A 14,296-nucleotide genomic window follows, 5' to 3' on the forward strand; every position below is an offset into this window, starting at 1 on the left:
GCGCATATACACATTTTACACACACTTGACTCTGCCAAACAGGGCCCAACACCACCGTCCCCTATCCCTTTTCTCTCTAACTCTTTCCCTTCCCGTCTCAGAAATTTCCACGTACTCGAACAACTTCCTTCGCATGGTCAATGATCACTTTTCCGATCACTTCCTCCCGCCGGCCAATTCACCAAACTAGGTTTTCGTAACTTTCTATCTCGGAGCTCAATTTCTCATGGACGATGATAATTCCAGCCCGCAGATGTGCCGCCCTTGTGTAGAAGAACCTCAGAGTCAAAGGTTGCTCGAGGACGCCGCATCGTCTGTAGAAAACTGCACATCAATTCAGGATATGGAAGGGAAGCAGCTGGTTGGAGTTCCGGGAACGATGTCCGCGGTTTCTACTGGAAATTCTAATACTCCGGCGAAGTTGAAGACGCCGATGGAGAACGGGATCGGCTTTGCTGAGAAGACGAAGCGAGGACGGCCGCCACGTGGAGCAGTAGTTAAAGCTCCGCAACCGAAGAGACAGCGAGAGGAGGAGGAAGGGGAAGATGTCTGCTTTATTTGTTTCGATGGTGGTTCTCTTGTCCTATGCGATCGCAAGTGAGTAAAACAGGCGTTTTTCAGTGTTTGCTCTAATTGATTTTTATTTTTTTTGCCTCCTTTTCCATTTTGAATAGTTTTGTCCCCAAGTTTACTGGCTTTCAGTTTAAAATTGATATAGTAGTTCTTCATAAATGGTAAAGTTGAAGTGTTTTTCTAATTTATTCCAAATTGTTTTCTTAATGGCTTGAGATTGAGAAGTAGCTGATTGATTGTATTGATTTAACTGTAAAGGGGATGTCCGAAGGCATACCATCCAGCTTGTATTAAGCGGGATGAGGCATTTTTCCGCTCCAAAGCTAAATGGAACTGTGGTATGTACCTTTGCTTCTACACTAACTAAAGAACGTGTTTACTTCATTTAGTCCTCCGGGCTTGGATTGTTGTTCCATCTCTGTTTATTGCACCTCATTTACGAATTTTATCTTGGATGTGCAATTGCTAGTTAGTCCATTTGGAACATGGACTTAAGTATCAGGCAAGGTCATGCAGATTTCTGTTTGATGGTAGATTTGATCCATGAGTGACACATTATAGGCAATAATGTCATATCACTTGTGCATCTGGCATTTAGTTAAGCGTTCTCCATATAAAGGTGTCCATGCTACTGCAGTGTCACCAAAAACACATAGATAAGGTGCAAATAAATTTTAAGGCAGGTGGGTTGTGCACAATGAAAATGGTAAGCAGCACTTCAGTTACTTCCTCGTGATGCTATTTTGTAGATATCTAAGAAGTGAGATGCTGGATCCTTCATTTTACTGCTGCTTCGTAAATCATCATAAACTGCATATCAATCATTGTGGCAAAAATCATTATTTCTCATCATAACAACATCAAGATTAGTACTTATTTATACTTTTTTTGACAATTATTAGTACTTATTTATCACTTCTGTATATACAAACATATATTCACATCTAAACATTTAGCGAACACCTAAAATGGAAACATGTGTGCATGCCAATAGCTACATACAAAAGTCATAAAATTATTTGAGTGAAAATTTGAAATGGAAACAAAGAGCAGTGAGTGCCCAAGCAGCCGATAGCATGGTGTCTGTGTCAGTAGAGAGAGTGAGAAAGGAAGGCACATATGCAGTTGCAAGAAAGAATTTGGAGTTCATTCAGGAATGGGTAGAAGGAGGAACACTAGGAAGAGTATCCTAGTTCGTTCTCTTGTAGTCCTATCACATACACAAATAGAGGGCAGTGCAAGTAGCCATCATGTCAAAAGCATATTGGAATTTTTAGCTGCAATTAGCATTTCAAAAGTTGAAAGAGCAGGTCCCAATCCATTCAATCCATCTAAATCAATCAATATTGACATGGTTCACCATAGTTGACTTACTAACTGGTACATGCGTATATTTTCTGTTGTAATCATGATCGGTTCACATGTTTTGTACTCTAAATTTGTAACATGTTCGAAATGGTTGCTACTTCCGAACATTGTTTTTTGGGATGTGAAGACCTGAACATAATCTTTCACCGCCCTGCCTTACTGTTGCTGATAACCTTACTTATCCAACAACAACACCAACAGTCCAACACCTAGTTACCAACTATGCCTCCCAATTCTAAGCTAGTTGAAGTTAGAATCGATTATATTAATCCTCACTATTCATTTCGCTCCAACTGGACCCATTCCATTTATATTCAATAACTATCTCACTCTCTTTGCTCCGTTTTTCCTTTATCTTTTCACTCTTCATAAAGAATTTTGAAAACATGTTCACTTTGGGGCAATCTCAAAAAAAATAAAATCTTAATGCAAAATTGGAAAAAGAAAAAAAGACACTAAATCTCCATGACAGAGAGAAACAAGGATCAGATTCCTTTTAAAAATACAAAAAATAAAAAAATGAACAAGGGTCGGATTATTTGATTAAACTAAACCTTAAGCAATCCGAGTAAATGGTACCATAGGAAAATGATAAATTGAACTATGTCTAAACTGTAAATTTCATTGAATGGTGTTGTTTTTTGGATTGCTCAAGAGAAACCTTGGTGTAGCTTACTCGATAGAACCATTAGTTTTCATCATTGTAATGTTAGAATAAGCTGCAAAGAATCTATAGGTATGAAGTGGATAAAGACTGATTTTGAAATATTATTTAGGATGCCATACTAATAGTTAATGTGATCGAAGGCATTTTCTTTGTTGAGCAGTGGAACTTACCTACATTGTTATTTTCTGTGTGAGTATATGTATGTACATTCAACATGCACAACATATACACTGATTGTCTATGAATGTGTGTGTGTAATCGAAGACACTTTGATGATGTGCATGATATCTGGAGAATATATATTCACAGCAGGGTGCAGTCACAAACATATATTAGACACCAAATATACATGGGAATGTTGCTGGTTAGCATGTGTAGTGCTGAGTGTTTTTTTAATTTCATTTTAATACAATTTTTTTTGAACTTCAAAGGATTTGTTTCTCCAGATTGTTATGTTTGAGTTTTTGGTCAGCAATGTTCATGAACAATTAATTAAGTTAATAATAGAAAATGAAAAGATTCTTAAACGATAAGTCTTGAAGTTGTTGCTTGAAGTTAAAATGAAATAGAATATGATTAAAGATGCATATGATGTTCTATTGATTATCACATCACCACCTCCAAATGGTTTGCATGACATAACATTCTCAAATTACCTTTATTTTCAGGTTGGCATGTTTGTAGTGTATGTCAAAAGGCTTCCCACTATATGTGCTATACTTGTACATATTCGGTGTGCAAAGGATGTACAAAAGATGCTGATTTCTTCTGTGTTCGAAGAAGCAAAGGCTTTTGCTCAACATGCATGAAAATTATCATGCTGATTGAGAATATAGACCAAGGGATCAAGGAGATGGTATGTTGTGCCCCATAATCTCATTGCTGATTATTAATTTGACATTTTATGATATCATCAAGTCTAAATACCAAGATATCCCCTCAAACTTTGCGGGATTTGTCAGTTAGACACCCACACTTAGCTGGTGACCAGATAGGTACCTCTATTTGAAATTGTGATCTGGTGTGTTCCACTTAAATCTGAGCGCGTGAGACCTTAATCATGGTTTTTCTCTACTTCCTTTTTCAGAATAATATTGAATTTTGCATGGACCTCATACATCCACCCTTTTACTAGAGAACTTTCATGGCTTATTCCAATTCACTTGTGCAATTTGCTCAAACATCTATTTTATCACTTGACAACAATAAGACTACAGGAAGAACTTTCAGTCAAATCTGCAGGTTAAAGCACCCATCTGTCACTGTTTTTTAACGAGTTGATAGGCCAAATCCCAGATTCTATTGCAGGAGTACCAAATCTTCGGAACTTTAGTTTATCTAGAAATACTCTCTTAGATCCTTTGCCTATTGCCGTTACCATTGCCTCCTTTCAACTCTGTCAATAGATTTTTCATATAACAATTTGTATAATTTCAATTTGGGAACAGTGCCAGAATGGATTAGAAACAGAGAACTTTCTGATGTCAACCTTAGCAGACTGTAAGCTTTGTGGGACACTTCCAAATTTTACAATGCTTAATTCCCTTAACACCATAGACCTATCAGCTAACTTCTCCATGGATGGTATATCAAATTTCTTTGCACATATGTCAAGCTTGCAAAAGGCAAAGATATCCCACAACCAGTTTAAAACTGATGTTGCTGGGTTCAAATTTCCATGGAATTTCATCTCTTGACCTCTGTTCAAACAAGCTTTTTGGGTCTCTTTTAAAGATGTTAAGCAAACAACCAACCAACAAGACAATTAATACCTTGAACAATCAACTTTCTGGGAACATCCCAAAGTTCATTGGTGGCTTAAACAGTGAAGAAACCACCAATGAATATCAAATAATGGCCACCTTCAAACAACTAGAAAACATGGCCAGAAAATGTTCTCTGGCAACAAACCAACTTCTCTCCTGTAACATAGTCTTTTCCTTCCCCAAAATTCATGGCGATGCTTAGAGTTGTTTTGAGGTTCAATAGAATATTTGTAGGTGGTTTTTTATTTTTAAAATATAATTTATAGGAGGCATTTATATAGGAAAATATTACATGTGACGTTTGTTGATTTGTTCAGCCATCACATCAACAGTGAATGTTTTCACGCGTGAACATAGGTGTCCACGAGACACACCTCTGCCAGGTAGAGGTATTTTAATGGTCACTAGGTGTTTAAACAATTCGTACCAAGTTTGAGGGGCTACCTAGGTATTTGGCCTTCCATTAATTTTTTCTATTTTGAGTAAGAGACATTCGCCTGACAATTAATGCATTTACCTATGAATATGTAAAACATGTCACATTCTCCAGGAACACATCTGATCATCAGTTCTAATTACTGAACTTTTGCAGACATGCCAGATTTGTAAATAATTACATAAATAAAAACTTGTTTGATTAAAATTTTGTTCTCAGATAGTATTACTATGTACTTTTTCATTTTCTTTTCCTCTGTAGGAAAAAAAGAAGAAGAAATCTTGATTTTGATACTTGTCTGCCATATGTATTTAACTTTGTGTGCCTGAAATCTTTTCAGGTTCAAGTAGATTTTGATGACAAGAGTAGCTGGGAGTATCTCTTCAAGGTATATTGGATGTACTTAAAAGAAAAATTATCATTAACACAAAGTGAACTTATTCAAGCCAAAAAACCTTGGAAAGGATCAGATACAGTACATGCTAAGCAACAGCGACTACCTTTTTTTCATCCTGTTGCATTTGATGGCAAAGGTATTGTGGGCAAGTCTTTTGACCATCTGGAGCTGAAAAAACCCGAACAATTGCTGGAGCCACCTTGCAGGGATCCTCCAATCACTGAAATCCAAACAATTGCTGAGGCTGAAAATTTATGTGGTCCTGGTTGTACTCCACAGTTGGAGAAAACGCAGCCCATAGAACTAGAGTTACGGAGGAATGGTTCTTTAAAGAAAGAAGAAGCAAGTGCTTCCATGGGGACATCATTGAATGGACGCATGGAATGGGCGTCCAAAGAGCTTTTGGAGTTTGTTGCACACATGAAGAATGGCGATACTTCTGCTCTATCACATTTTGAGGTCCAGGCACTATTACTGGAGTACATAAAGAGAAATAAACTTCGAGATCCTCATCAGAAAAGTCAAATAATTTGTGATTCGAGGCTCAGAAGTCTTTTTGGAAAACATCGTGCTGGCCACATAGAAATGCTAAAGCTTCTTGAATTTCACTTTCTGATAAAGGAGGATTCGCAGGGGAGTGCATTTATACCAGCTGGAATTGTTGGAAATGTTACTAGTCGTGTGGAGGCTGATGATAATAATGATATCTCATTCTTGATGAATAAAACTAAGAAACGTAAATCGCGTAGACACACCGAAGAAAGTTTAGTGCAGATAAATCTAGATGAGTATGCAGCAATTGATGCTCATAATATCAATCTCATATATTTGCGTCGTGATTTGATGGAGAGTCTTATTGAAGATATGGAAAAGTTCCAAGGCAGAGTTACTGGCTCAGTTGTCCGGATAAGAATATCTGGTAACAATCAGAAGCAAGATATGTACAGGCTTGTCCATGTCGTAGGTACTGATATTTCTTTAAAAGCTTTTTTAAACCACTCATGATGGTATAAATAAGATTTCGATCTAGTTTCCATGCACATAATTTCTTCAACTCAGGTACAAGCAAGGCATTTGTTCCATATAAGATTGGGGATAAGACTGCTAATGTACTGCTTGAAGTCTTAAACTTAAACAAGAAAGAGATTGTTCCTATTGATTCTATTTCAAATCAAGATTTCTCTGAGGTAATTGGATACAAGTGACTCTTCCTTGTTCACTACTTTGAGTTGCAAAATTGTTGCATTTATTAATGAATAGCTTCATTTTCATGTTTACAAATGGTACATAAACCTTTTTTCTGCTTAGTTCTGTGAAGAAAAATATACTTTGGACCTAATTCAATCCCAAAAAGTTTGCTCAAGAGATCAGGATTGTCCACGACCGTATAAAAAAATTACAGTCCATGCAACTTGTTCACTCTAACATCCTTTGGTTGTATGCTCAGAGTTGTTGGAGTAATGATAACATAATTTGGGTCCCTACAATGGTTAGTCTAGTATCAGGGATGAGTTTGACTTTTATATGTCAAGCAAAATGGACCTTGGACCTAACTCTATTCCTAAAGTTAACTCGTGAGGAATACTGTATGGAACCATATGAAAAGACTACCACCAATACTTAAGCTTAGTGATATCACAATAGGTGTGGGTTCAATTAGTTTTGTTCCCTTTCTCTTTAATTGTCTCCTATATGATAATATTTTTTATTTTTTTTTGAAGTGACTACCACACATACCTTCAACAGAGTGGTACTCTCAACTACTACTCTGTCACCTTAATATGTTGTCCCTGTATAGGGTATATGGCTATTTCAGCAGGTGACTGCTATTGATTCGGATAGTTTCTTAATCATTTATTGGCATATCTTCAGGATGAATGCAGAAGATTACGTCAGATTATAAAATGTGGGCTTGTAAAGCGGCTGACCATAGTAAGTGTTGAACCTGATGTCACTTTTAAGTTTTGCTTTAGGATATCACAATGACTGACTAAATGATGCTTATTCTTCAACATAGGGCGACATACAGAAGAAAGCAATGGAACTCCGTGCAGTAAAACTCAACGATGTATGTCAGTTACTTTTCAATATTGATCACACCTTTTCATTATTCATCACAATTTTCTCTATCAAAATATGTAGATGGACATGTTTCCTTTAGTAAAATGGTTATGCAAATTTAATTGGAATGATAATGAATGGGCCACAGCCCACAAGAAATTGGGATGGGAGGAGCATGATTTAGTCTTTAAGATGTCCTTTTTCTTTAGATCATATTTAATGATCTTCGATATGAGCATTTCATCTGGGTATAATTCAATACATTTTATTTTATTTTTAGCAAGCTTTTGCATGGCTTTGAAGGGCCTAAATGAAGTTCTAATACCTATGTATCTTGTTAGGCAGAGTATTTAGGCAAGGAAGAGGCCATGTCACATAGTTTGCTAGTAATATTTTGTATTGAAAGCTTGAAACTAGTATTGGGAGATAGAAATATTTCACTTGGTCATGTGAATTCAATTGCAACAGAGAGAAATTGGTATAGTTGGATCTTTTAAAATTGTGTTTAAATATTTCCTTCCTTCTCGAATTCTATTGTGCTTCAAAATCGAGTGGTGTCTAAATCACAAAGAAACTGCTTCCAAAAGAAGGAAAAGGTATTGGTTTCTAAATGGTAACTAATCTACACATTTTGTTGCTCTACATTCCAAAGTAGGTAAATGTAAACTATTCTGACTAGTAAACAAACGTAGGTAAATTGTTGTAGCTACTCTCATGGAACTTCAATATTTTTGTATTCGAAGATTTTATGTATGCTGTCACTGTTACTATTTTTTAAAAAGATGTTATATAGGCTGTCTTGTGATGGGCTTTTGCTTCCTTATTTTCAAAAAAAGAACAGACTTTGGAAGAAGAGATACTGCGACTCAACAATCTTCGTGATAGAGCAAGTGAGAAAGGGCGTAAGAAAGAATATCCTTTCCTCTGTTGAAACAGTTAACCTCTATTTTAGAACTTGTGTTTTTCTGCTTTTCTCTTGCTCCACACTTTCTTTTGACAGTTCCATATGTTTCTGTCTGATTACCTTAACAAATGGATAATTTAGTTTATAGCATGAGGGAAAGAAAAAAGGAGTAGGTCAGAAACAGGGACATGAACTAATTTAAATGGCAATGAGAAGGTTGGTCCCAAGTAGGGATAGTACTAATTTGAATTACATTTACAATGAGTTGAAGTTACTTAAAAGAAAAAAAAACTAAACTCCAAGTAAAATGCCAAGTACTTTTTTCTTTCTCATTATTATAATCAGATGGATAAATTTACTTCGTATAAATAGGAGTTCTTCTCAAAATTCAATAATTATTTTGATGAGGTTCTGACTATTTTTGTTAGTCAGGATCTTCACATATATTAGTAGTATTTACCATTTTTTATGAACTCTAAACACATGTTAAAATTGGATCACTCGTATTCACTTTTTCTTTCTGCAATCACCTCTTATAACTAGCACAAATGATATGTGTTATACAAAAATTACTTAACCTATAGAAATGCACAAACTGAATCTTTTACAATGAATTAGAGTGAACCATGAAATTGCTGCTGGATCATAGTGCTGTTGTTAACTCACAATTTTCAGTTCAACATCTAAATCAATTGGGAGATTTATTAGATCTCGCTGTAAAAAATGATTTCAATATTCTTCTTTGGATAAGAGCATATGATTTCAATATCTATGGATATCATTGTAAATTGGAACATTGGATAAGACTTTGAGCATGGTATGAGGACTTCCTTGACAATTCCCACGCTCAGAGAATGTGTAGAGAAACTAGAGCTTCTGAAGACTCCTGAGGAACATCAGCGGAGGCTACTTGCAACTCCAGAAGTGCATGCTGATCCAAAGATGGATCCTAATTATGAAACTGAAGAAGATGCTAGAGAATCTGACGACAAAAAACAAGGTTACATCATTTTGTTTTTAGTAACTTTTTCCAATTTATTGGTGATCTTTTTTTATTGGGCGCTATTTGAAAGATTTGCTTACTGTTGATGGTAATGTAATGCAGTTGAATATGGGGGGCCAAGATACACTAGATTTTGTAGAAGGGAAGACAAGCCTATGTCTTCATGGAGGAAAGGTGAGGTGGTGGTTGTACTAGTAAGTCATCCAAAAGTTGACTCTTCGTGAACTAAGTAGAATCTTTATTCTTTTTTATCCAGATAAAGAGGGATCTATCATGGCTCGATGTAAAGTTAGTGAAAAAAGAGAGGCTCATGGAAATATTATGAAGAAACTAGGGAATCAAGGTACTGCATGTCAGGTTGTGGATAGGTCTGTATCTGAAACTTCAATTACAAGCTTCTCTACAGTGAACTCAACATTCACCAACAATAGTGACACAGACAAGCTTTGGCATTACCGTGACCCTAGTGGTAGAATACAAGGACCATTTTCAGTGACGCAGTTGAGGAAATGGAATAAATCGGGGCTTTTCCCACTTGATATGAGGATATGGATAAAAGGTGAGCATGATGACTCGGTACTTTTAACTAATGCACTAAAAGGGCTGTTCGATAAATCCCCTCAGGTTCATGGTGAGATTTCACACCAGTCTCAGGAGCTTGGTGCTACTTCTGTTAACAGTAGTGTTGGGTGGTGTGGAAGTGCAACTGGAATAGGGAGAGAATGTGGAGAGAAGGAGGTACCTTGGCACCTCCGTATTACAAATAATCATTCTAATGGTAACACTGAGACTGCGAGGATGGATGGGCTGTCCTCATCTTCGCCACAATGTTTGGACTTGAATAATTCTTATTCTGACAAACCCCATCCATCCAGCCCTGAACCGTCATCCAGTCATGGGAACGTGCGCGGAGCTCCTTCCCATGGGAAAAGATGCCATGAAATTGTTGATTTTCAGTCCAGCACAGGTCATATGGTTCAGGACTCAAGTAGAAGCGGCTGCAATCATAGTATGCAATCCCACAGGCATTTAGGGCAGTCTTGTGGACAGAACTGGGAACCCTCAAACAGTAATAGAAGTTCTAGTTTTGCTTCAGTTACCAAGTCGAGTGATTCATTTCAACAGAATGGTATCACGAGTCATCCGGATCTGCCAAGTCCAACCCCCAAAACAAGCTATGACGATGTTGATGCTCAAGCTGCTGAAGAGCTACTTTCTTTGAGTTTGGTTGTTCCAGTTTGTGCTTCAAATATTCAAGATTTGCCAAGTCCTACACCAGAATTGGAAGAAGAAGCTACAGTTGGGCAGGCTGCAGCAAACAAAGATTCTTTAACTTCTAGTTTTCCTGTTCAGGATTCAGGTCCTAGTTGGAGCAGTGCTTCTAGTCTGGTGATCGATGGGGCCCAACTTCCTGAAATAGCTAATGGATTGGGTGGACCAGCTGCGAAACCATCTATAGACTCTGATCTTATCTCTGATTCTGCACTGAAACCTGCTGAAGCAGTGGGTGATCATGTCGACACACCTACATCAGATGCCAACCAACTAAAACCAGCTGAAGCAGTGGGTGATCATGTTGACACACCTACATCAGATGTCAACCAACTGAAACCAGCTGAAGCAGTGGGTGATCATGTCGACACACCTACATCAGATGCCAACCAACTCAATAATAATTCCTCATCTCATCCAATCTCAAACTTTTCCGATTGGCGAGCAATCTTTGGTGAGCCAATAGAGTTCAGCACTTTATATGAGGAATCCGTGTCAGACCTATTAGCTGAAGTTGATGCAATGGAATCTCAAACTCAAAGTGGTATGGGTTCACCAACCTCCGCCATGAGGTTCTGTGAGGAGACGATATCTGTATGTAGAAGTGACTTTTTCAGCTTTTTTGAGGAGCTTAGTCCCACACCTGACCCTGCAAAAAATGATGCCTTGAGCTCCACTGAAGATATGCAATTACCTTGTCAATCCTCTCTGACAAATGAACTAGCGAGGACATCACAGGCTGAAGCTTTTGATCCTTTTAAGAGGTCTAGCAGGACTTCATCTACTAGCAGTGAGGGAGAAACAAAGTCAGCTGATATTTCCTTTTCCCAGGGGGAAACTGGGTTCAACATACCTACACCCTGCACCACGGGGAAAACTGCACTTTCAGTCATCAACCAGAGTACTGAACTGGAAACTATAACAACTGACTGTCGTGCAGCACCTGGAAACATGACTTATGGTGGACCAGTTCAGGGATTCACAAATGTTAATCAAGGTAGCAGCATGGGGACTGCATGCGGACATTCAAACACGAATGATTCCCCTTTCACCGGGAATACATTGTCTGAAAGCCAGTGTATATACTCAGGGGAGAGGTCTGGTGGTCCAAGAGACTGGGTTATTCCAGTAGGGGACTCGGGATTTGGAAGGGATAGGTAATTGTAGTTCAGACAGCCATTTAGTGGCAGGGGATACTCTGAACCTCCCCCAAAATGACAATGTGTTGGCAAATTTTATGAGAGTGGACTTTGCAAGAAGGGAGCTTTATGCGACTATTTGCACTTTTGAGAAGGTATGAATTTAAAGGTGAATTCGAACAACCATTTTTTTAGTAGGATGATCAAGATGTAGCTAAAATATTAGTATAATTTTTTAGCTGATCAAATTTCAGTCAAAGAAGGCAGGATACAAAAAGAATTCCCACTGAACCATAATGGTAACCAGGTAGAAACTAGTACACTAAAGCAGACAATATCATTCTTGTATTTGATCCTGAAATTGTTGCTCTATGTACAAACTACAGCAGTGAATTGATGATAGTCAAGAATTTGTACGTATACATTTTTGCTCTTTCGAGATTGATTAGTTTTCACTCTCAATCTTGTTGCCAATTCTAAGGAATTAGTTCAAGATTCTTGGGGTGTACCGTAGTTGCATTACATCAAATTAGCACAGTTGTAGACAGATTGACAACAGGCGTCCGAAATCATATCTATCTAACCTGACATTTTTACATATTGGTAACATAAATTTCCCCAGTTTTACCAGAAAGCCTATGTATATCGATTCTCTGAATACTGCCAACAATCCAACTTTTTTCAGCTTTATTCGAATTTAGGCCAAAATAGAAAGAGAGTCTTAACATATTTGTTAGGATTTGCTTACGTTAGGTCTGCGGAGAACTACACACAGGAGTTAATTGTTGCATGTATTACTCCACAAATCGTATAGTTTGAAAATTATACAAATGGAAAAATCTTTTTTGGCTAGAAAATTTGGTCAGAATGGTAAAATAACATATTTCATACTATTTTATTTTACCTTTTTGAACATTTTTATCCTTTTAATTTTAATACCTTCTAAGTAAAAGATGAAAAAAAAAAAAGTTTATTTTAAAAGAAAAAAAATATTATAAACTTTTTAATTTTCTGGCAAATAGTACTAAATTTTAAACTCAAAGATTAAAAAAATTAGCTACAATATTGAATTCTAAACCCAAAGTAGGTCAGTCTATCCTTTAATTCCCCAATATATTTTAAAAAATCTCCAATCCCCTTTTGACACGTATATATACTAATTATCAATGAAGAAACCGAAAAGAAAAAGAAGCATAAAAAGCATAATCTCCCTTTTTCTTTTAAATTTGTTCTGCACTAACACTTTGAAGTTCAAAACCCTACCTTGAAAAATAAAATTATCTAAACTTTAAAATAATAATAATAAAAATTTCTTAAAAACTCTGCTTCTACTAATTAATCTTTCAAAAACTCTGAACCGGCAGACCCGGTTCAGTTTCCTTCTTCTGCCGCATTTCCAAAACTTTCCGGTGACTGTTCGAATGTAATCCGGTCGAAAACGTCGGACTACTCGCCGGCCGGTATTCTGGTAACAGCCGACCCGATTTAAACCGGACCCCACACGCATTGCAAAGTGTTTTCTCACCTAATGGACCGGTCCGCCATAGTGGAGTCTTCTGCACCCCACAATGGCTGCACTGTTTTGCCCCAATTCCTACCCGTTTCTCCATCTTCTTCTTCAGTTTTCTCGCCGCCGGTTTATTTTCCGATAACTGACCCCAAAAATTGTTGGCTGTAGTGGAGGAAGACGAAGAAAATGACATTGACGGCGGCCAAATTCGGCTACTACTTTTCTCTCGTTCGGCACTAAACGAAACGGTGAAACAGGGCTTCTCTCGGACCGGAATTTCTGCGTCTGAATGAACTTCGAGAGCTTTTTCCGGTAGGTTTCCAGCAGAGTATGTAAGTGAATACTCCGAAAATGAATCTTCCACAAAATGAGATAACCATTCTAGGTTATCCAAATCAGCCCCCTGAAAAAATGTTCAATTCATTCAAAATAAAACAAATTTGTTTTTATTTCACAAAAAAAAAAAAGGGAAAAAAAAGGGGACAAAGCTTACAGGAAGACTGAGTTCACTACCAAGAAGAGAACCAAAATCTTGTTTCACAGAAGGAATAATAACAGTTTCTTTATCACTTTCCTTAATCTGTAGCGACGACGAACACTTGTTTTCATTTTCATTTTGATTTCCTTCGTCGTCAGGGAAACCACTAGACAAGTCAAGAAGGTCGTCAACGAACAAGTCATCGCCGGAAACAAAACTTTGACAGTTGTCAGAGTAATCCATTTCCTGTTCAAAAATGAAGTTAGTTATACTTACAGTATCAAAATCTGAAAAGAAAGGGTCACAACTAGTAGAAGAAAATGGTTAGAGAGAAGAAGAAGTAAAAGGGAGATTGAATTGGGAATTGCGTTAGGTAAAGAATTGAATGGGGGGATAGGGAGAGGAGGAGGGAACACAAAAAAGTTGCTCACTTCTTGACCTTGAAAACGTTACTTGCCCAAATATTTTTTCTTATGGGTAACGTTTCTTACTTCACCCTTACCCGCATAGCAACATGAGTTGTGGTGGAATGTTAATTAGACGATTAAGATGATATTTAGATTGATTTTTTTAAAATTATTTTATAAGTTAAAAATTATAAGTCGATTATATTCAACTTTTAGCTTTTTCAAACACTACAAATAATAGAAAAAAACTTAAAATTAGAAGTACTTACAATAAGTTGATTCAAACATCCTCTTTAGTTAGTTCATAAATTTTAA

At 37.0% G+C, this 14,296-nt stretch overlaps 2 protein-coding genes across 5 annotated transcripts; one reads left to right on the plus strand and one right to left on the minus strand.

The window, feature by feature from the left end:
- Nucleotides 1-12,005, plus strand: LOC125846879 (zinc finger CCCH domain-containing protein 44-like). Of its 3 annotated transcripts, none has more exons than XM_049526560.1 (12): nt 1-597; nt 832-911; nt 3,277-3,464; nt 5,151-6,171; nt 6,267-6,394; nt 7,080-7,139; nt 7,225-7,275; nt 8,110-8,180; nt 9,018-9,172; nt 9,278-9,349; nt 9,432-10,700; nt 10,761-12,005. In XM_049526560.1, exons 1-12 carry the CDS (start codon nt 227-229, stop codon nt 11,606-11,608), a joined length of 4,314 nt encoding a protein of 1,437 aa, XP_049382517.1. In that variant the 5' UTR covers nt 1-226; the 3' UTR covers nt 11,609-12,005. The 3 variants fall into 3 exon arrangements, with proteins under 3 accessions (XP_049382517.1, XP_049382518.1, XP_049382516.1); XM_049526561.1 differs by having other exon boundaries at nt 9,432-10,667; nt 10,728-12,005; XM_049526559.1 differs by having other exon boundaries at nt 2-597; nt 9,432-12,005.
- Nucleotides 12,006-12,590: 585 nt separating this feature from the next.
- LOC125846898 (GATA transcription factor 5-like) lies at nt 12,591-13,983 on the minus strand. Of its 2 annotated transcripts, XM_049526586.1 has the most exons (3): nt 13,590-13,983; nt 12,945-13,499; nt 12,722-12,914 (listed from the first exon to the last, which is right to left on the minus strand). In XM_049526586.1, the coding sequence occupies exons 1-3, from the start codon at nt 13,815-13,817 to the stop codon at nt 12,900-12,902; spliced, it is 798 nt and encodes a 265-aa protein (XP_049382543.1). In that variant the 5' UTR covers nt 13,818-13,983; the 3' UTR covers nt 12,722-12,899. The 2 variants fall into 2 exon arrangements, with proteins under 2 accessions (XP_049382544.1, XP_049382543.1); XM_049526587.1 differs by having other exon boundaries at nt 12,591-13,499.
- Between the last annotated feature and the right edge of the window lie 313 nt (nt 13,984-14,296).

Source organism: Solanum stenotomum, chromosome 12 (assembly GCF_019186545.1).
Source record: "Solanum stenotomum isolate F172 chromosome 12, ASM1918654v1, whole genome shotgun sequence".
Classification (NCBI taxonomy): Eukaryota; Viridiplantae; Streptophyta; class Magnoliopsida; order Solanales; family Solanaceae; genus Solanum; species Solanum stenotomum.